The sequence below is a fragment of the Chiloscyllium plagiosum genome, chromosome 18 (genome assembly GCF_004010195.1).
Source record: "Chiloscyllium plagiosum isolate BGI_BamShark_2017 chromosome 18, ASM401019v2, whole genome shotgun sequence".
Classification (NCBI taxonomy): Eukaryota; Metazoa; Chordata; class Chondrichthyes; order Orectolobiformes; family Hemiscylliidae; genus Chiloscyllium; species Chiloscyllium plagiosum.
In genome coordinates this window covers 17,331,595-17,353,524 of record NC_057727.1, presented here as the reverse complement: position 1 = coordinate 17,353,524, position 21,930 = coordinate 17,331,595, and the positions used below count along the sequence as shown (strand labels likewise).

Below are 21,930 nucleotides of genomic sequence, written 5' to 3'. Positions count from 1 at the left end.
TACTCAATACTCTGACCAATAAAGGAAAGCATACCAAACGCTGCCTTCACTATCCTATCTACCTGCGACTCCACTTTCAAGGAGCTATGAACTTGCACTCCAAGCTCTCTTTGTTCAGCAACACTCCCTAGGACCTTACCATTAAGTGTATAAGTCCTGCTAAAATTTGCTTTGTGAGGCAAGATGCAATTCATTTAAATGAGGGTCACTTCTATTCTGGTTCTAGAAAGTTAACACAGTAGTTAAAGCACAGATAGGAAATTGGGTTGAATTTCCGAAAGGTGAGTGTTTCTTCCCTTTTGCCATTCCCATAGCCCTACAGGTTCTTTTTCAGTTTCTCATTCAACTCCCTCAACTAAACCTGCCAGGTACTTTATTCCAGATCCTAACAGTTTACTGTGTGGAAAAAGAAAATCTCAAGTGGTTGTCACCATATCTTATGGCCTGTTCTACAATTGCACTGGATTCTCCTGGAAAGTGTCCAGGTAAGCCTAATTGCAAAAAGCAAGACACATTTAAATCTGGACAGTTTCCACCTCAAACTTCTCAATGCAACAGTACAAATCAACCACCACAAGAAACAGGTTTGGCCAGAGCCACTTCATAACACTTAGTTTCATGCCTGGAAAATGCAACTATTGGACATTACTGTGATTTTCAACCAAACACTCCCATCAAGCAGCATTACGGCGATAGAAAATATTTAAGTAGCTAGAGTCAAACAAACAGTCAGAAGATGGTTGGCAGAATCGTATACTTGCAATCAAAAAAGTTCCTCGGGGACCAAATATTCTCAATTATTTTATTAACCTTTGAGAAATTGAAGGTTCTTAAGTGCAACAGTCAGTGACTGAACACTGTTCTTTAGCTCCATTCAAACCCAGTTTAGGGCAGAACTTAGACAACATCTGGACTGCAGTCAGCAGATAACATGTTATCTGATGTGCTAACCATTAAGAATGGGGCTTATGACAATCAGAACTTTAACAATACCATGGTGTTTCCCACCATCAACATTCTGTTTTGGGACAGAGAGTTAGGAAGGGAGAACAGTCAAAAATTAACTGGAAGTTAACTAAACCATCATGCTTCAACACAACTGCAGAGGAATTAGACTTCACCTACCACCTTCACAGTCCCTATCCACAGATAAATCAAAAATGGAGTAATGGATACATGGGATTATTCCACAACCAGTTTAATCCCATCTAGGATAAAGGTTTGATGAGCTCTCCTACCACTGTCCAATATCACACCTGGCTACAGTATCTACGAACATTACTACCTCAGAATTAAACACCATCTATTGTTACAAATCAAAATCCCAGAATTGTTCATTTTACACAAGTACAGGAACACTTTCACCACAGCTGTGTGGCAACTCAGGGTCCACTTATGTGGATGTTTTTTAAACCAATCTACTTCCAGACCTCTTTTTTTTTGGGGGGGGGGGGCACAAAAGGACAAGACCAGCTTTCAATGGCACAAACAACCAGCTAAGAAGTTGGTATAAGTAAATTGCATCCGCTTTGTTGGGGTATGGATCAGAAACGAAAATGTAAACTGAAGAATTGAGACTTACTTGGGCAAGTCTCAATGAATATTGCCAGCCCACACCAAAAAACAAGTGTCACAAAAAAGTGGATTAACAAACTAACGTTCACCTTGTCCATTAAATCCACAAGACCTGTCGCCATGATGCCCTTCTTGAGGCTCCGATCCCAGTTGCACACCCGAAATGGTCTTTGCTGTGGAGTACCATTTAATAATTGTGATGTTGCTGATGCACTAGCTGAAACACACCTATTTGAAGAAAAAAAAAAAGCAGATGTCTTTACAACCTATTCATTAATATTCCTGTCATAAAGGAAGATTCTCCTGGATTAACTACCAAGGAATAAGCAACAACGCCATGTTGTGCTTAATTATGTACAAATCTTGACAGTAATGAAATGGTCTGTTTCCAGGGCAACAGCAGTTTAAAGTTTGTGTTAGGAAGTCTTGCTTTCCTGTCCATTTCTGGTATGGTCCAAGAGACAGACCTTGGCATCGCTTCTATGGAAAATTAAAATCTTTCTGGTAGGCCCATTCAAGGTACACCATTCAAATTGAAGAAACGAGCACCAATCAGCACTTTGTCAGCTGTTGAAGTATCATTTAGAATAAGGCCAATGACTCAGAAGCAGAATCCCTACAGCTGAGTAATAGGCCATTTGACACATCAAGTCTGCACCAACCCTCTGAAGAGCATCCCACCTTATGCCCATAGTTAACTCACCTTGCCTGCACATCACTGAACACTACAGGGCAATTTAGCATGGCCAATTAACCCCACCAGCACATTTTTGGACTGCTGGAAGAAACTGGAGCATCCATGTAGACACTGAGAATGTACAAACTCCACACAGCCACCCAAGGCTGGAATTGAACTCAGGTCCCTGGTGCTGAGAGGAAAAAGTGTAACGACGGTGCCAACTTAAAGATGATTTTTGTTTCTACCAAAAAAAGTCTAGGCAAGATTCAAACCTGTTATTTAGACTTAACTGTGGAAAAGCACAAATTTAAATATTGTGTCTGTAACATGGAAAGAAAGCAATGAGGGAGAATGCCATATGGTTTCATGTGCTATTAGGTATGGGAGATCATTGTTGTGGTACCAGCTTCTTGAAACTATCATTGTTCATGATGTAACACATTCAAGAATATTCATACAGTAAATATATAGAGAATGGCTGCAATCATTTAGTGCTTATTAAGGATAGTAATCTGGAGGATAAGCACAAAACTCCAAAGCACTGCTCAACAAACCAAACTGTTCAATTTCTTGCAAGAATATAATAAAGTTAATGACAACCTGATCAAGAAAGGAAATTGTATTTTACCCAAATGCTAGGTAAGAATTAACCATTTAAACACGTTAGGGTTTGTTGGAAAATGTCAGCATAGAGGACAGAATTAATGTAGGCATCATATATATGCACATTTGTGACATTTCCTCCGCAAAGAGGGTCTTTTCATTTTGTATTTTTGATTGTGCAGTGAAGTGAGAAAATAGTTTGAAATACCAAGTATTGCTGAAGGATTATTGCAAGGTTTTGAAAGTAAGTAACCAGAAACTCATTGTGAGCACTGTTTGCACAGCTACTGGTTCAAGCGGAAGGAGAAGGTGCAGCCAAACTTGGAGCCAAAGATATGGACAAGTGGAGATTCAGCTGGCAATAATGAACTGATCAATCTGGACTCGTGATCAGTTAACAGGCATCTGAATAGCTTGAAACTATCAGATCTTCACCAGCTCAGCAACTTGTTTGTTCTGCAGCAAAACCCATTGTGTGAAGAAAACTAGTTTTCTTCTCCCTTCAGTAGTTGCTGTAAGCTGTGACTTATTCATTAATAAGCCAGAGACTTTGAGAAGTGTGAATTAGCCACCCTGCTGCTCCTGCAAATGAGTGAACGCATCTGGAAAAGGAAGACTAAGAGATAGTGTTCTGTTCAGCACTAGAACCATCTCAGCAGATCCTGTGAACAAACTGTTTGTGGGGGGGGGGGGGGTTGTTAAACAATGAATAATTATTTACTTGAAGCTACGCCATGTACTTATTAACAAGAAAGACTATTTATTATAATAGGAATGTTGACTATCCTGTCAACCAGAGTCTGAAAATCATACAATGTTAATAAAAATTCAATATTTCTATACAATCTTTACATTTGCAATCACTCCACAGACAATGGAGCTTGATTTCCAATGCACTACCACAGTGAAACATAACACCTCCCTATACTGTGGGAAGATTGGAATGGCTTAATGTTGCAAACTATACTCACTGTCAGTAGGTACACAGGATACTCTAACATGACTGGTATCTTGTTCAGCAAGAACTTTGGAAGTATTTTACAGTTTATGCAGACACCATCCTGAAGGGTCAGTAATTCAACCTCTTGAACAAATAATTAAATAACATATCATTTTCCCCAAGCGGCTTGGTAGTTCCACAAATGGAAGGGTCACAAATATTCCCCACAAGCCAGTTCGCAATCCAAAGAGACAGGGAGAAAAGCAATGCTTAAAGAATAGCATTAGTGATGATCTTACCTGGAGATCGAACTGGAAGAGAAGAAGCTGAGAGATTTCTTTGCATATTCCATTTTCAGCTTTCACAAAAGTCGAACCTGCCAAATTTTTAAAATAAAAGATTAAAAGATTGATTAGTGAATGTTCACCTGGATTCAAGTTGTGAAGTGCCAAGTGTTGAACTCAACTATCACCTTGTCCCAGTCAGTTTTCAACAATCATACACGTGCAGAAAGTTAATGCATTGTTGTAGGAGTGTTACAATTCAGAGGAATATCCACAACCTTAATATTACCACCTCAAAACCACCAGGTCACCATTTCACTTTGGAAAACAACTATTCCTCCCTGCCATCACCCAATTTCCTGGATTCTTTAAGGGATGTCATTTTCACCATCCCCTTCATGATCAAATCCCAATAATCAGGTTTCTGTCACTGTACCAAAGCAGTGAGCTCACAGAGGAGATCTTTTATGGTTTTAAAAGAAAAAGTAACAGCCTCTGTTTTGCCTCGATTCAGATGTAGTCTTGGACAGGATTGAACAGCAAACTCTTACGTTTCCCAGCACCATTGGATGGTACGGCCCTTGCTTGCTTCTGTCCTTTAGGATGGTGAATCCCCTTGTCCATTGCTGTGGTCTAATCTCGTCCCTAAAGGATCTATCCTTGGTCTTCACCTACAAGTAGCACCCCAGGGACACATATTTCCTCACAGGTACTGACCATAAAACATTTCACCTCACCACCACCATTCCAGGCTCTCCCATTCAATTATCTGACAGCTTGCAGTATGAGGAGCAGAAATTTTCTGCAGGATTGGGAAACACCATTTTGATCCCCATCATATGGGCTTTCAAAAGCCAAGTTTCTAAGCACAGTTTTACCTTCACTAAAACTGCCCAACTCCACCTTTTTGGGAGTCTCATTCCAATTCAGCTAAAACCTTCATCTATGCTCTTGCTACTTCTAGAATTGGTCTTTCCATTTAACCCTTGGCCATCCTCTCTCATCCTAAAGCTTCAGGAAATAGCAAACCTCAAATATTTCCTTTCTAATTTGCACCAAGTCTGCATCCATTGCGCTGCCTGACTTACATTGTCTTCTGGTCAAAATCAGCATTTTTGATTTTAAAATTTTCATTTCTGAAATCCCTCCATGGTCTCACTACTTCCTATCTCTAACCTTCTCCAGCTCCATGAGTCTCATATCCGTACTCTTCTTTTAGACATTAAAGTTTATTGGTGTACCATTGGTAGCAATTCAAAGTTTGTGCGAAGATTTGTAGCTCAGGTGCTCGTTGCTGTGGTTCTGTTCGCCAAGCTGGAAGTTTTTGTTGCAAACGTCCGCTGTAGTGGTTGGTATATTGGGTCCAGGTCGATGTGTTTGTTGATGGAGTTTGTGGATGAATGCCATGCCTCTAGGACCCAATATACCAACCACTACAGCGGACAGCTGAAACTGACAACCGGAAGCGGCAGGGACAGACCACTATAAACACCGGAGGAAACATCAAAGAAGCGCTTCGCAGGAGGCTCCCAAGCACTGATGATGTCGCCTAGCCAGGGGACGAAACGTTTGCAACAAAAATTTCCAGCTCGGCGAACAGAACCACAGCACTGTTAGCAATGCTTTCAGTTGGCAATGAACCAAGCTTTGGAATTCCCTCCTTAAGCCTTTGTTTCTACCTTCAAAACCTCCCTTCAAAATAAAACTTCTTTGGCTAAATATTTGCTCATCTTCCCCAATATCTCCCTATGTTGGTTGATCAAAACTGTTTCACGATGACTCTTTTCAACTTCCTTGGGACATTTTAAGTAGACAATATGTAAATGCATGTTGTAGTTTAAATAGACATCCACATTGGGATTAAAAAACACTCCCAATGCCCATCCAGTCTTTAGGTCAACAGAATCTAGTTCTGATTCATTATAAAATTTGGGGAAAGCTTGCATCTTGTGATGACATATTAACAAAGCAATAAAATGTTGTTTATAAGCAAGATACATACTTCACTCTAAAGCATTGCCTCCCAACCTTTGTCACTGTAACCATCTACCAGGACTGAAAACTGAGAAAACTGTGGGACCATTAGAAATGTGAGGATGTAACAGAAAAGCAAAGACACAAGGGGCCTTGCTGCTGACCAGTGTTCCAGCTCTGCAGCAGCCAATGCTGCCTTCGAGTTTGCAACCTATTGGTCACCATGATCCACACAGTCTGGGAAACTCTGAAATTTGTATAAAGTGACAAGTTTTATTACTATGTTTTAAGGAAAATGGTTTCATAGAACTATTTCATATGTGGACAAGCAAAATAAATATTAGCTCAGTAATAATCTCACTAGACTGGAAATTCATAAAGGTCCAGACTAACATTACAAGAACATGGTTTAAAATCAGTTCAATTTCAATTAGCTTTCAATTCTGTATTTTTAGACACAGAGGACAAAAACCTCATGTAGCTCACTAATGCCCTTGAGTTAAGGGAATATGTCTTTAGTCAGTCTGCCCTCCATGTAACTAGATCCACAGCTATGTGGTTGACTCTGTTTCAGAGGGCAGTTCAGGAGGTTACTCGGTTCACAGCAATTAGGAATGGGAAACAAACACTGGCATTCCCAGTGAACCCCCACATCCCATCGTGGGGAAGCAGAAAAATCTCAATGCTGTATGGGAAGTGATTGAAATTTAAAATCAAAAGGAAAGCTTTATGAATCTACAACAATCAATTCAAATGGAGCAAAATACATAAATAGTTCAAAATGAGAAAGCAGAATCAAGAGAAATAAGGTACTCACTTTTCAGTAAATCTTATAAATTTAGAGCTTCGGGTGCACTCAGCCTTTTCTCACTCTCTGTAGATTCTGACCAGTTTTTATGAGTTCAGATTCCAAGTAGGTAAATGACACATATGGGTCAAAGTTTTACAAACAATCCAGTTATTGCTCCACAGCGGCACAGAGGGTGTGCCAATCAACTGGTGTTTACAATCACATTTCAACATTTCTCCTTCCTTACTCCCTTAAATTGGGACAATTGAGTGTTGAGCCATATTTAAGCACTGCGTAGTGTCTTCAAACAAAGTTAATTCACTTAGTTTGGAATAATTTTTGGAAAAGCATATCAGACATTTAAACTATTGACCCTTCATTATCTGTGGCAAAGGAAGAGTTGCTTCTCCACCACGGGAATTTCCAAACAAATGAGAACTTGGCACATCCTTCTGTTGATTTTTACATTAAAAACATTTGATGTGACCATAAGGGCTACATGAAAGAAAGCCAGCTGAATTTTTATTCAATACCTCAAGGACTAAAATAGAAAAAAGTGTATGAACACAGGGCAATTTATCTTGTTTACATACAGCATTTTAATCCTGGACCAGGCCACCAAATTTTAATCTAATTAAGAAACAGCAAGGGAGAGATCCAGGGACTTAGTGAGCAAATAAACCAAAAGATTCCATGATTTTGAACACAAGCCTGTCTTAACCATAGATCAGAACATTGAATTACTTAGACTTGTAGAAGGAGGCACTTTTTCGTTAAAGAGGAAGTCCGTGAGCTAAGTCTGTCTGACAACATGACTGCTCAGCATGAATTCACCGAGTACTGAACCATTCCCTGTTTGAATCTTTGGGACGTTGAGTGCCATTGGAAGCTTTAAGATCAGAAGTAAAAGGGAATCTAATTACCTTCTCAGCAGGAAAGAAATCTCTCAATGGGTTCAGTCCAAAATGGAATCAAGTCAAGAGACTTTTTTAAAAAAAAAATAAAAACCCTTCTTCACAGATTCAAAAATAGAGTTTTGAAAAATAAAGGAACTGGCTGTAAGAGCAGGTCAGAGGTTAGGAATACTGCAGCAAGAAACTCACTTCCTGATTCCCCACAGCCCTTTTGCCATCTGCAAGGCAGAAGTTAGGAATGTGATGGAATACTCCCTGCTTGCCTAGATAGGTGCAGCTCCAACACTACTCCAGAAGCTTTACACCGTCCAGGACAAAACAGTCTTCTTGACTAGCACTACATGCACAAACAATTACTCCCTCCACCACCGACGCTCAGTAGTAGCAGCAGCAGCGTGTACCATCTACAAGATGCACTGCAGAAACTCAAAGATCCTCAGACAGCACCTTCTAAACCAACAACCACTTCCATCCAGAAGGACAAGGGCAGCAGATACATGGGAACACCACCTACAAGTTTCCCTCCATGCCACTGACAACGCTGACTAGGAAATAGATCGGCATTCCTTCACTGTCACTGGGTCAAAATCCTGTCATTCCCTCCCTAATGGGCATTGTGGGTCTACCCACAGCAGGTGAACTGCAGCAGTGGTTCAAAAGGCAGCTAGAGACAGGTCAGCCAGCAACACCCACATCCCACAAAGTGAATTAAAAAAGTTGAAACTCTGTTTCAATAACCCCTTTAACAATTGGACTTTTGAGAGGGGGGGAATGTGGTGGCACTAGCTTAATAACAGAATCCCAAGCTTAAGCTGTGGACATCGATTCAAATCCTACCAAGCCAAATGGTCTAATTTGAATTCAATAAAGTTCTTGAATTACAAAGTTGACATAGTAGTGATTGTATAGCCTTTATCATTCAAAGGCCCATCTGGTTCACTAGTATTCTTCAATGAAGGAAATTAGCCATTGTTACATGGTCTGACCTACATGTGAATTGAAAACCATAGCCATGTGTACCACTCTTAACTGCTCAGAGGGCAAGTAGGAATTGGTGTTAAATTCCCATATACAAAATTAATTAAATTTATTACTGAACAGAAGGACATATTAGAGCAGGGTAGGTCAGAGGTAGATTGAGGTGGAACAGAGAAAGGGGAAATAAAGAGGGAATTCTAGAGCTTAAAATTGAAAGAGTAAAATGCAGAGGTCAGAATTGGAGGGAATATAGCACCCTGTAGGTGTGCAGGAGGTTACAGAAAGGTTTGAAAACATGGTGGTGAATTTATTTTTTTTTTAAAAAAATCACCAAAACACATTACATGGGTGGCACAGTGGTTAGCACTGCTGCCTCACAGCGCCAGAGACCCGGGTTCAATTCCCACCTCAGGCAACTGTGTGTGGAGTTTGACACATTCTCCCCGTAACTGCGTGGGTTTCCTCTAGGTGCTCCGGTTTCCTCCCACAATTAAAACAATGTGCAGGTTAGGTGAATTGGCCATGCTAAATTGCCCGTAGTGTTAAGTGAAGGGGTAAATGTAGGGGAATGGGTCTGGGTGGGTTGTGCTTCGGCAAGTCGGTGTGGACTTGTTGGGCCGAAGGGCCTGCTTCCACAATAAGTAATCTAATTTAATAGGAGAAGGGCTAATGCCCGAAACGTCGATTCTCCTGTTCCCTAGATGCGCTTTTCCAGCAACACATTTCCATCTCTGATCTCCAGCATCTGCAGACCTCACTTTCTCCTCAAAGATTTCAACCTACTGCGAATCCTCTTACAAGGATGCCTTCCTTGAAGAAGCTCTCTTTCTCCCTCGACAATTCCTGAAGAAGGGCTAATGCCCGAAACGTCGATTCTCCTGTTCCCTAGATGCTGCCTGACCTGCTGCGCTTTTCCAGCAACACATTTCCAATCTAATTTAATAACCAAAAATCAGATGTAGTTCAATGACTATAGGAACAATGGGTAAACGAGGTTTCAAGACAATTAGCAAACAGAAGTAACAGCAAACAAGAGCATGCACCAACGTATTCTGCACCAAGTAAACAGAGCAGACCTGAACGTTGCAAAAGTAATACAAGGGTTCTTAATGACAGCGCAGCTATGGGGCTTAACTTGATGTGAAATGTGAAACCGTTTTCTATTGGGTCAGGGGAGTTTTGAGAGAGAGCAGCTTACATTTGGCACAGTTTGTGTTAGGAGGGCACTTCCACAAGTGTTTTTTTTTAAAAAAGAAAGCTCGCTGGATTAAAGCTCAGTCCTTAGACTGAGAACTCCGTTTTAGTTGGTTTCCCAAACCCGGCTAGAACTCAGACGTTGGAAAAAGAAAACAATGCAGGTTTCCAAACTACCTAACAGTTTAAGTGATGAGGCACCAGCTACATTTGTATTGTCCCGGAAAAAAAAAGTCTAAAATTTGCCAACAGTTGCCCCACTTACATGCTCAGAGGTAAACAGAGTCCAAGGCTGCTCTCAGTAATCGTATATTCATGGGTTTATCATTATAAACTCATAGGCTACCAGCATCTCCTCTGCATTAAATTTACACGATCTAATAGTATTATAAACCAGGCCCAAATTAAATTACGGCTTTTCCCCTATATTCCATTTTAGTTTCTATTTACCATTAGAACACAGTGGAAAAGGGTTCGTCTCTCCCCCCGGGGTCACATTATTAATAACGATCAAGTTGAAGCTAGTGTGGTGTAAAGGAGGGTGTGACGTCGCATATAGATCCAAAGGAAACAGTCGTCAAATTCAGATAGTGATTGGAGAATCTGCATTGTAAAACATTAATTTGTTTAAGTGATAACTTTAGTCAAATTGACCTTATTTCAACGGTTTAATTAAAACTCCATTAATCGATGGTGCACAGCCATTATCTGGTTCCAGTGAGCGGGACTGGGCCCCAGAGGTGAGGATTTTGTTGAACCAACTCCAGAATCTCACCACCAACTACATCCGCCCGAATCCCAGCAGCAACTCCAGATAACACATGACATGGTGAACCTGCCAATCCCTCGTCCTATCGGCTTATTGATTCCCTATACTAGGAAATAGACACTAAATCTGAGCTCAGGAATTCTCCCTGAATACAAGATACACGCTTAGTTTAGTCGAAACTATACTCACCCGGGACAAGTCAAATTTTAGATTAATACATTCTCTCCTAATAAGAACATTAAACAGAGACTTTTCTTTATGCGCTCTCCAAGTGCACAGCCATCATCTGGTTACTTTGCCCCTTCATTAACAATGATCCTATCACAGACAACGGGCCACCCATTTGACAATTAGTTTTTCATCATTGGTTAACCTTACACAGAGTATCAACACGAAGATCTACAAAGATAGTTTGTGCAACTTAAAATCTTGAGGTAACTATAATGTAATTTTAAGAAAAGGGGCCACTAACTGAGGTAAAATATTTACCAATATGAAAATACAGTAAGTAAAGATTTCAAGTGAATACACTTTCAAGTTGCTCAAAGGCATTGAAAATGAGTCACATTTCTGATGGATTGCTAAATGCAAAACCTTTGAAATCATGAAACAAAAGGATGTTGCAATGATGGACTTTAGAAGGGTGCTGGATGGATAACGTAGCAAATTGTTGGCATGATTTTGTAATCGTACAGTTATAGCTCAGGCAGAATGAGGTCATAATTTTCTCAGAAAATATTCATTGTAACATGTACATGGAGAACCTTATACCTGTCGTGCAACGTCAGGTGGATGTGAGTCAAGAAGATGCAGGCTTCCAGTCATATCTTACTTCCTCCACTGCAAAGTGAACAGTCCCAAGTTCCTGTTAAAATCCTGCATCTATTTCAACCAGCTTTTGGCTCCAAAGTTTGCAATGTCCATTTAGCTCATTAAATTATTTGTCAGCAACTTAGGGCTTTTGTTCAATCCAACTAAACCTAACTATTTTTATATAAATATGTATGAAATGTGAGTGTTACTGGCTAGGCCAGCATTTATTGTCCAGAGGCCAGTAAAGAGTCAACCACATCTCTGTAGGTCTAAAGTCATATGTAAGCCAGACAAGGTAAGACCATAGGTTTCCTTCCCTAAAGGACATCTGTGAATTTTCTATGACAATCAGCAATGGTCACATTGTCACCATTTCACTAACTCGTAATTCCAGATGTTTAAAGAAATTGAATTCACCTGCAGTGGTGGGATCCAAACCCATGTCCTCAGATCACCGAGGAAGGGTTATTTGAACCGAAACGTTAACTCTGATTTCTCTCCACAGATGCTGCCAGACCTGCTGAGCTTTTCCAGCAGTTTCTGTTTTAGTGCCCCTGATCACTGGTCTGGGATTACTGGTCCAGTGACACTGCCACTACACCACTGTCTCCCCTTAATTAAAACAGTTGGCAAGCCAGGCAGCAGTGCTGGTTTTTAAAAAAAGTACCGTGGATGCTGAAAATCTGAAACAAACGCAGAGAATGCTGGAGACATTCAACATATCTAGCAGCATTTGTGGAGAGACAAAGTTAACATTTCAGATTCTGTATGACTTCTTCAGAGCAGTATTTTAATTGTTTTAATCAATCTGTTCTGGCAAAACTCTGGAATAGGTAGGAGTTGAATGCAGACCCTCTGGCCTGGATGTAGGGTCACTACCACTGCACCATAAGAGCCCCGATACCTATGTTATGGCATGTATAGGTTGATACCATCTAGCTTGCTCCATTCTCTTCCCTAGTGGACAGTGGAGTCAGGTTTGTTAAGTTTTATTCTAAGACTGAGTTAGGTAGATTGATGATTGATAAGGGAGCCAAAGGATATAGGAGCTAGTCAGGAAAGCAGGGTTGAGGCCACAACCAGATCACCCATGCTTTTATCAAATGGCGAATCAGTCCTGAGGGACAAAGTAGTCTACTCTTGTATGTTCCCATAATAAAATTGCAGGTCACCTTTGATGGTTTCCATTGCCCATAACCGAATTTGTTCGTAAATACTCAATTGGAGACATGGGTGTTTTGATTGGTGGTGGTTACTAGTTAAAAAAAAGCAAAAAGAAAAGCAACAATGATTTTGGTGATGGGAAGGCACTCTGTTGTGTGTGATAACATTTCTGGTAGCAAAGAAGGAAGAAAATTGCAGAGTTGATGCAAAAAGATATTTCACTGACATATGACTCAGGTAAAGAACAGCAGACCTGTTGAATTTTTTTTAAGTGTCATCATCTATGTTTGAGTTAGGCCATGTCCCAATGTGTGTTCAAGGTACCTTGATTTGACAAATAATTCTTATCACTTTGTTGATAAGAAATAATTCCAGGTGATGATGGTTTTAGAATTGAGATCCGCAGGTGCATGAAGCACTTGTAAATGCTTTCAATGATATTCTATGAACTGAGTTTCAGAGAATGTAGCAACTATTGGGATCCAAACATAAAAATGGGTATCTGATTTGGGTGGTTGTAATGCTGTTTTGGACAAATAGACAAATGAGCTAACTCTTGGATATAGAAAATGGACTTGGCATAAAATAGTCAACAATCATCAACATCAGGGACTTTAGATAACAGATTGTGGAAAAACCAGAGATTGCTTTGCTCTGCAGTCAAAAAAAGGTATAACTAGACAAATATCATGTTTACAGAACTTTGAACCTGCTGATAAAGTCAATGTATCAGCTTTCTTCAGAACATGTACCGTTTACTAACTTTTCCAAAATGAGTTGGATATGGTGACCATGTGAGAAAAATAAACATTTGTAACTCAGAAACTTTGCTTCACAGAATAAATGTTATATGGTAATGCCATGGCTAGTTATTCTTAATTGGCCTTTTCTGTATTGAATTAAAAATAGCATCATGCCTACTATACAAGTTGCCCCATATATAGTTGTAGTGATAATTATTAGTTTGCCTTTCAAATTGAAACTTGGCCATTCTTGCCGGAAACTGTTATCCTCATTAAAGGGAAATTATTACTCATAACATCTGATACTCAGAGATAAATACTTGGAACGGTTACCCAACCACACTTCTGTGAGTATACTTCTGCATTAGGAAATATCAGTTGTAAACCTCTATAAGATCACCCCTCAGCCTCCAACGCTCCAGGGAAAACAGCCCTAGGACCTTACCATTAAGTGTATAAGTCCTGCTAAGATTCACTTTCCCAAAATTCAGCACCTCACATTTATCTGAATTAAACTCCATCTGCCATTTCTCAGCCCATTGGCCCATCTGGTCCAGATCCTGTTGTAATCTGAGGTAACCCTTTTCGCTGTCCACTACACCTCCAATTTTGGTGTCATCTGCAAACCTACTAACTGTACCTCTTATGCTCGCATCCAAATCATTTATGTAAATGACAAAAAATGGAGGATCCAGCACCGATCCTTGTGGCACTCCACTGGTCACAGGCCTCCAGTCTGAAAAACAACCCTCCACCACTACCCTCTGTCTTCTACCTTTGAGCCAGTTCTGTATCCAAATGGCTAGTTCTCCCTGTATTCCATGATATCTAACCTTGCTAACCAGTCTCCCATGGGGAACCTTGTTGAATGAGTTATTAAACTATAATTAAATAGATTCCTATTTATAGAACAGGATATGTCTTCCCTTGGTGCCCAACCAAGAACACCAAAATAGATTAGTTTGTCATTATCTTAGGGCTGTTTGTGGGATCTTCCTGTGCTATGCAGTAATAATGAACTGGTAATGCGAAGTGGTTATAATGCAAGCTTTTCTTTCTGTTAACCTGAAAGCTTACTGTTGCTTTGATGTAGGAATGTGCTGGTCATTCACATTTCAGTACTGAGGGGAGATTATTATTGACAAGCAAAGAAGATATGACTGGTACAGGAGGAGCCAAATAGCATTGGATTGAGCAGGAGAATATTGGCAATAGCAAAGGCATTCTGGCTGTCACTGATGAACAAGGTTCTCAACAGAACTGTTGAGTTCATTACATTTTTCTATATGCAATCTCCTAAATGATGTTAAGCATTTTGTGAAAATAAGTTGTCTTTTTTGTGGTCATTAAGGTTGTAAACACAAATGCAAGTGTGAACAGAAAACTGTTACTTTCTCACATCATGCTGTCTATGCACCACCGTGATCGCATATGCTTTTCACACACTTTTCCACAGAGCTATGTGACCACAACTCATCCAGCTATACAGAATGCCACGAGATCACTATTTCGGTGCTCTTGGCATCATCCCAGTCATAGAAAACCATGAGAAGTATCTTAGCACTATTCACTTGAAGGCTGCTCAGCAGTGTGAAACATTTCAATTCTGAATGGATGTAATGCATTGAGATGGTCTTCAGGAAGGTGAAGCATTTAGTTATAATGTAAACATAAACAAAAATAGGATGCCGATGCATTGTAAATATAACGCTGTTTTTATAAAACATTGACTGTCTTCATGATTGCATAAACTTCAACTTGTCAAAACTTCTGTTGCCTTTATTCTGTCCCAAGTCAAGTTCTGCTCAATCATCATGCCTATTCTCATTGACCTATATCTTGTCCACTAACAATTTAGAAGGTTCATACTAGTGTTTAAATCCTTTCATGGTCTACACCTTCTCCATTCCTTAAGATTAATTCTACAACTCCTCTCCCTAAACATCTGGCTCACCATCTCCTTTTATATACAATGGTGTGTTTAAATACCTCCGTTTCCCTCTCTTCCTATTACCCCATTAGACCAAGTTCTTTTTCAAATTTCTTAATATCACCTTCTTAGACTCAACACCAAATCTTTTGGGATTACACTTCTGTGGAGCACGTTGAGTGGCTCTCCTCCAAGTAAAGGTGCTATTTCAATGCAAGTGTTGTTGCTACTGAGTTGCTAATGAATGCTTAGTTACATTTAAATTCTGTGCAGAATTACCAAAAATCAATGCGGAAAATGAGAGCCCTGAATTTAATTTGCAGCCAGGAGTCCTCTGAGTGAAACCTGAGGAGTTAGCAAAGCAGCTGAGGCTGAACAATGTAAGGCTACATGGTAGATTTCCTATTGGTTTGCTGTATCACAGTGATACTGTCAAGAGGGAGAGTGATTCAAGTGGCAGGAATAGACTGCAGAACTAAGTGGCTGGAAAGTGTGTCAATTTTTAGATGAGGAGGGAACAACAGGGCAGGGGAGGCCTATGATTTCCTTGTGGGGACTGGAGGGTTACACCTTTTTGCCTCAGAACACCTAAGAGAAGTAACTTGCCTTTCAGGTCTCCTTAAATCTCATTTTGGGATATAGCCACAATGTTCTCCTTTGCAGGCCTCCTGTTTACACTAGATTCCAATAATGTCACCACAGCACAGTCTATGTATCTAAAGAAGGACCATACTGTCTTCTGGTGGTTATCCCTCAGAGAACAGGTTGAGATAATACCCGCAGGAGAACAAGCAAGTTGCCTCACTCATTTTCACTGCACACCTAGATGCAACCCAATAGGCAAGCTTAGAATCAGCCTGAGAGATAGCAGTGAGCTTTCAAAGACTAACTGCAAATGGTGGATTCAGAAAATGAGAGAAGGTGAAGGAACAGAAAATTCTAATATCAACAATATCAATATTATATTCTGAGGTTTCCTGGTGATTTTGTTTGGAACAGTGAAATCAATAATTAATACAGCTACAATATTTTCGAAGATTGTAAGTTTTAATGGCACTGGCTATAGTTTCAGATCTGATCATCATTAAAGTGCTTACGTATTGAATGATTCATTCAGTGATTAAGAAATATTTTCTACGAAATGATGCCTTAATCTATCCAGTATCTACTCTTCTGCTTCTACCACTGGTAGGAGCTGTAGTGAATGCAGTAATTACCTGACCACATAAATACTGATATCTCAATAATAATAGGAGGTATCTTGGGAGGACGAAGGACAGTTAGTGATTACTTTAGTAACTGTAAAATGCATAAGGTTTTCAATTAAATTGTGGGTAGTCCTTATAGAGAAAAGTCTTTTGGTGGAAGCTAATCTCAAGAATAATAAAGTTCCAAGTCTGCAAAGTCTCTAATTTGTTTTTGTCTTTATCTGGAGGGTTTTTCTGTAAGTGGTGAACATAAGCTGAAATAGTTTCTCATTTACTGAATGTAGTTCTTAGTTACTATCTCAATGATGTGATGGTAGTATTTTAGAAGTAATTGTACATCTGCTTTCAGGCTTTTTCAGTGCGTCTTCTACAAGTACGTTTGTGGGTTTTTACTTCAACAACCCTTTGAGGTGTTTCAGGGGCCTGAGGCTTAACACACAGAATTGGCCTTTCATTATCAGATGTTTCTGGAGTCACTTTTTTGACTTCTCTGATCAGAACGATGTGTGTTGGTAGTTTATCAGCGCTTGGCTCCTTCTTCTGTACCTTCACTTCTCCCTCTGGTTTCTCTAGCCATATTGCCATATTTTTTATTATTGATGTTTTAGCAGTATTTTGTTCCTCCTGGTGCATCTTTTCTTCTGTTTCCAATTTTTTTTGAACAGTCGGAAGATTTTTGAGATCCACCAATGTCAATGTTACATCTAAATTAGAATTTTTATCTCTGATGGGGAAAAGACTCCTTGATGTTACTCTCTTGATGTGCCACTGAAGAAAGATGCGAAAAACTATTGCAAATATAAAAGCTGACAAACATTTACACTTTGACAAGCTGATAATAGTTTACTAAAGTTCCTGTCTTCCAGGTCTTTTTCAATATATTATTTGAGTTACATCACACTGTAAACCTTTGCTATAAATTCTGTGTTTTACAATCTTATACTCCACAACCACGTGATGAAGCAGCAGTGCTCCAAAAGCTAGTGATTCCAAATAAACCTGTTGGACTATAACTTGGTGTTGTGTGAGTTTTAACTCTTCCTGTTATGGTCTTGTTCCAATAGTTGTTGTATTTATTTATTGGAACACCATATTCACCATATGAAACATTGTTCAGAGAATCTTCTGGGATTCATCAGCTGGTGAAGTCTGTGGATTCCAGTTCCATTTTAGACTTAAGCAGATAAACCAAGGCTGATTCTCCAGTGCAGTACTGACAGAGTGCTACATTGTTGATTTGGATGCGAGCATAAGAGGTACAGTTAGTAAGTTTGCAGATGACACCAAAATTGGAGGTGTAGTGGACAGCGAAGAGGATTACCTCAGATTACAACAGGATCTGGACCAGATGGGCAAATGGGCTGAGAAGTGGCAGATGGAGTTTAATTCAGATAAATGCGAGGTGCTGCATTTTGGGAAAGCAAATCTTAGCAGGACTTATACACTTAATGGTAAGGACCTAGGGAGTGTTGCTGAACTAAGAGACCTTGGAGTGCAGGTTCATCGGAGGCTGAGGGATGACCTTATAGAGGTTTACGAAATTATGAGGGGCATGGATAGGACAAGTAGGCAAAGTCTTTTCCCTGGGGTCGTGGAGTCCAGAACTAGAGGGCATGGGTTTAGGGTGAGAGTGGAAAGATATAAAAGAGACCTAAGGGGTAACCTTTTCACGCAGAGGGTGGTACATGTTTGGAATGAGCTGCCAGAGGATGTGGTGGAGGCTGGTACAATTGCAACATTTAAGAGGCATTTGGATGGGTAAATGAATAGGAAGGGTTTGGAGGGATGTGGGCTGGGTGCTGGCAGGTGGGACTAGATTAGGTTGGGATATCTGGTTGGCATATACGGGTTGGACCGAAGGGTCTGTTTCCATGCTGTGCATCTCTATGTCTCTAAGTCATGATTTTTCAGGTAAGCACAGAACTACTTCAAAGAAGAGTAGGAAAATTAGCCCCAGGTATCTGGTCACAACCAGCATCACAAGAAAGAGATTATGTTAGTATCACATGGCTGATTGTGAAGTTTATTTTACTGAAAGTTCTGGCATTTTCCCTAAATTTCATTTCCTATGTTATTAAGGTGATTGCTATGAGGTGCAGTAAGATATCCCAGTGTTGTGAAAGATGCTACATAAATGCAAATCTTCTTTTATTTAGGAGAATGGACCTTGGGATAATACTCAGGTAATGGTTAGCACTGTTGCCTCATAGTGCCAGTGACCCGGCTCTGATTCCAGCCTTGGGTGATTGCCTGTGTAGAGTTTGCATGTCCTCCCTGCATCTACATGGGTTTCCTCCGGGTGCTCCAGTTTCCACCCATAGTCCAAAGACATGCAGATTAGGTGGATTGGCTATGAGAAATGTGGGGTTACAGGGATGGAGTATTGGGTGTGGGTCTGGGTGGGATGCTCTTCGGAGGGTCGGTGTGGACTCGATGAGCTGAATGGCCTGCTTCTGTATCGGGTTCTATGATTCTATGATCTTTAAATTGTTGCCTGGCTTTCTGGTAGTAATCATCAACAGACACATCATTTTTTATGTAATCATTATTTCATTTAACTTATGGAAATTCCTTTGAACCATTACAATTCATCAGAACTTCAAATATTTCAAAGGATTAAATACCTCATGGTGGGGGGGTTCTAATTCATAGCTTGGTTAACAGTTTAAAGAAGCCTTTAAGGAATTTTCTGCCTCTGATGAGGGGTCTGAAAAGTTAGTTTTTACATTGTTTTTAAGGGAATAATCATTTGAGACTTTTAGGCTTTGAATGGATTTAATTGAATGGAAATTTCATTTATGAACATGTCAAAGTAGGAATTGTATTAGAATATTAGACATGATGCGGAGGTGCCGGTGTTGGACTGGGGTGGACAAAGGTAAAAATCACACAATGCCAGGTTATAGTCCAACAGGTTTACTTGGAAGTACAAGCTAACAGAGCGCTGCTCCTTTCTCAGGGAGCTAGCTACCTAATGAAGGAGCAGCACTCCAAAAGCTTGTACTTCAGAATATTAAAGGATTTATTTTTATCTCCACATGGTACCACTGGTGCAAACTGAGTGATTGGCTACGAAGGTGAGAGGTAAGAGAGGACAGAGAGGTTGCATATGGGGCATGAGTTGACAAAGAAGGTATAATGGGCTCTCGAGGGTGATTTGTTGGGGGTGAGGACATGTTTGAGGTGAAGGTTACGGGGCCTGACAGCTCTTCAAACGATTGGGAGGAATGGAGCTAAACTTGCCGTCTCCCCCCCCCCCCCACACACACACACCTCATAGGACTTCTGCTGCCTGTGGTGGACAGTTGGCTCAAAATTGTCTTCTCCCAAGGGACAAGCCATACTTGGAGGCATAACAGATATTGGCAGCTTTCTCTGGATGGCTAAAGAGGCTGGAGAACCTCATTTTGACCCGAACTAAAATCTATCCCAAACTGTGTGACACTTAGCTGCACAAGGAGCTGAATCAGTAGAGCAACAGGCCAGAGAGGAAAAAGCAGCCTTGATATTTCCATTGAACTGATAAGATAAATAAACATGATGGAATTGCACTACAGTTATACCAGCTTACTCACAAGCAGAAAGTGTATCATTTGGGCAGAATGAGTTGGCATCGGGTTAGCTCATTGCTCCATGGGAAGTCATGTTAAGGTTGTACAAGTTGTTGGTAAGGCCTCTTCTGGAATACTGTGTCCAATTCTGGTCGCTCAGTTATAGGAAGGATATTATTAAGCTGGAGAGAGTTCAGGAGAGGTTTACCAGGATGTTGCTGGATATGGAAGGTTTGAGTTATAAGGAAAGGTTGGATAGGCTGGGACTTTTTTCACTGGAGCATAGGAAGTTGAGAGGTGACCTTATAGAAGTTTATAAAACCATGAGGGGTATAGATAGGCATAATGGGAGGTCTCTTTTCCCTAAGATGGGGCATTTCAAGACTAGAGGGCACATTTTTTAAGGGGAGAGGAGAGAGAGATTTAAAAAAAGACATGAGGGGTAGTTACTTTTACACAGATGGTTCCCATGTGGAATGCACTTCCTGAGCAAGTAGTGGATGTGGGTACAATTACAATGTTTAAAAGACATTGAGATGAGTACATGAATAGGAAAGGTTTGGAGGATATGGGCCAGGAGCAGGCAGCTGGGACTAGTTTAGTTTGGGATTAAGTTCATCATGGACTGGTCGGACCAAAGAGTCTGCTTCTGTGCTGTATGATTCAATGACTCTATGTAAACTAGCCACATGAGAGATAGGAAGTCAGAATAAGGAAGGGTGGAGCTGGAATAAATAGAACATTAATATGAGTTCAAATCAATTAAGAAAAGCAACGCACAGGTGCACAGAAACACTTCTGAAGAAAATCCTCCAGTGGGATTGTAACTTGCCAGCGGTCTACGGAACAGAATCTCCACTTATGAGCTGAGCATTGGATCACTGGCGTCTTCACTTTCCAAATTTTGCTTGCTTTCAAATAAAATGTTCTTTGATTAATTCTTCTTGTATCGCCTATCAGTATGGTGAACGAGCTGTAGGGAGTTTGAATTTTGACCTTATATTTTTTTGCCAACTTCCCAGATGGCAAATTTTTGTAACCATGAATAGTCACTTGGATAGCTGGAACTGGGGTGGATACCTTTTCTTTCATCTTCTATCATACAACAAGAGCCATTTAACTTAATGTCTTAGTGACCGATCACACATTGACTCTGTAACATGCAGTGCAAGTGGCAGTTTTGACATTGTGGCATCACAATGCTGCTTGTTTTGTGATTGCTCGTTAGGCATTAGATAAGAACATGTCAACAATTGACATTATGGATTGTAGCACATATGAAGAGAGGTGAGAATGACTGCTCTTGACATTCAATGGCATTACCATTGCTGCATTCTCTATTGTTAACATTCTGAGAGTTACCATAGTCCAGGAACTCAACTAGACCAGTCATATAAATATAGTGAGTACAAAAGCAGGTCAGAGAGTGGGAAAGCTGCAAGAAATAACTCACTTCCTGACCCTCCCCCAAAACCTCTGTACCATCGACAAAGTACAAGTCAGGCACTTGATAAAATAGTCACCACTTGCCTGGATAAGCACAGCTCAAAATATTGTAAAAACTCAACAACATCTAGGAAAGCAGCCTGCTTGAGAGGCATCCCAGTTACCAAATTAAACATTCCCTCCTCCAATGCTAAAGCATAGTGTGAGAAAAGTGTACTACCTACAAGATGCACTGCAGATACTCACCCCAAGCTCCTTCTTCAACACATTCCAAGCCAGTGAACCTGTGCCACCTAAATGGGCAGCAGTCACATGCAAACACCATCACCTGCAAGTTCATCTCCAAGCCCCCCACCATCCTGCCTTAAAAATAAT

General features: G+C 40.3%; 1 protein-coding gene across 4 annotated transcripts in view; it reads right to left on the bottom strand.

Annotated features, from left to right (window-relative positions):
* The window catches only part of cidec (cell death inducing DFFA like effector c), a 15,842-nt gene extending 4,869 nt beyond the window's left edge, over positions 1-10,973 (bottom strand). The window contains exons 1-3 of one of the 4 annotated variants that reach the window (XM_043707815.1): positions 10,890-10,973; positions 4,097-4,173; positions 1,665-1,803 (exon numbers count right to left, since the gene is read on the bottom strand). In XM_043707815.1, coding sequence (XP_043563750.1) covers positions 1,665-1,803; positions 4,097-4,149 — 192 coding nt within the window. In that variant the 5' untranslated portion in view covers positions 4,150-4,173; positions 10,890-10,973. Of the gene's footprint in view, positions 1-1,664; positions 1,804-4,096; positions 4,174-6,872; positions 7,028-7,768; positions 7,788-10,196; positions 10,219-10,889 lie in introns of those variants that run through there. The other 3 variants (XM_043707817.1, XM_043707816.1, XM_043707814.1) reach the window with 3 other exon arrangements.
* Between the last annotated feature and the right edge of the window lie 10,957 nt (positions 10,974-21,930).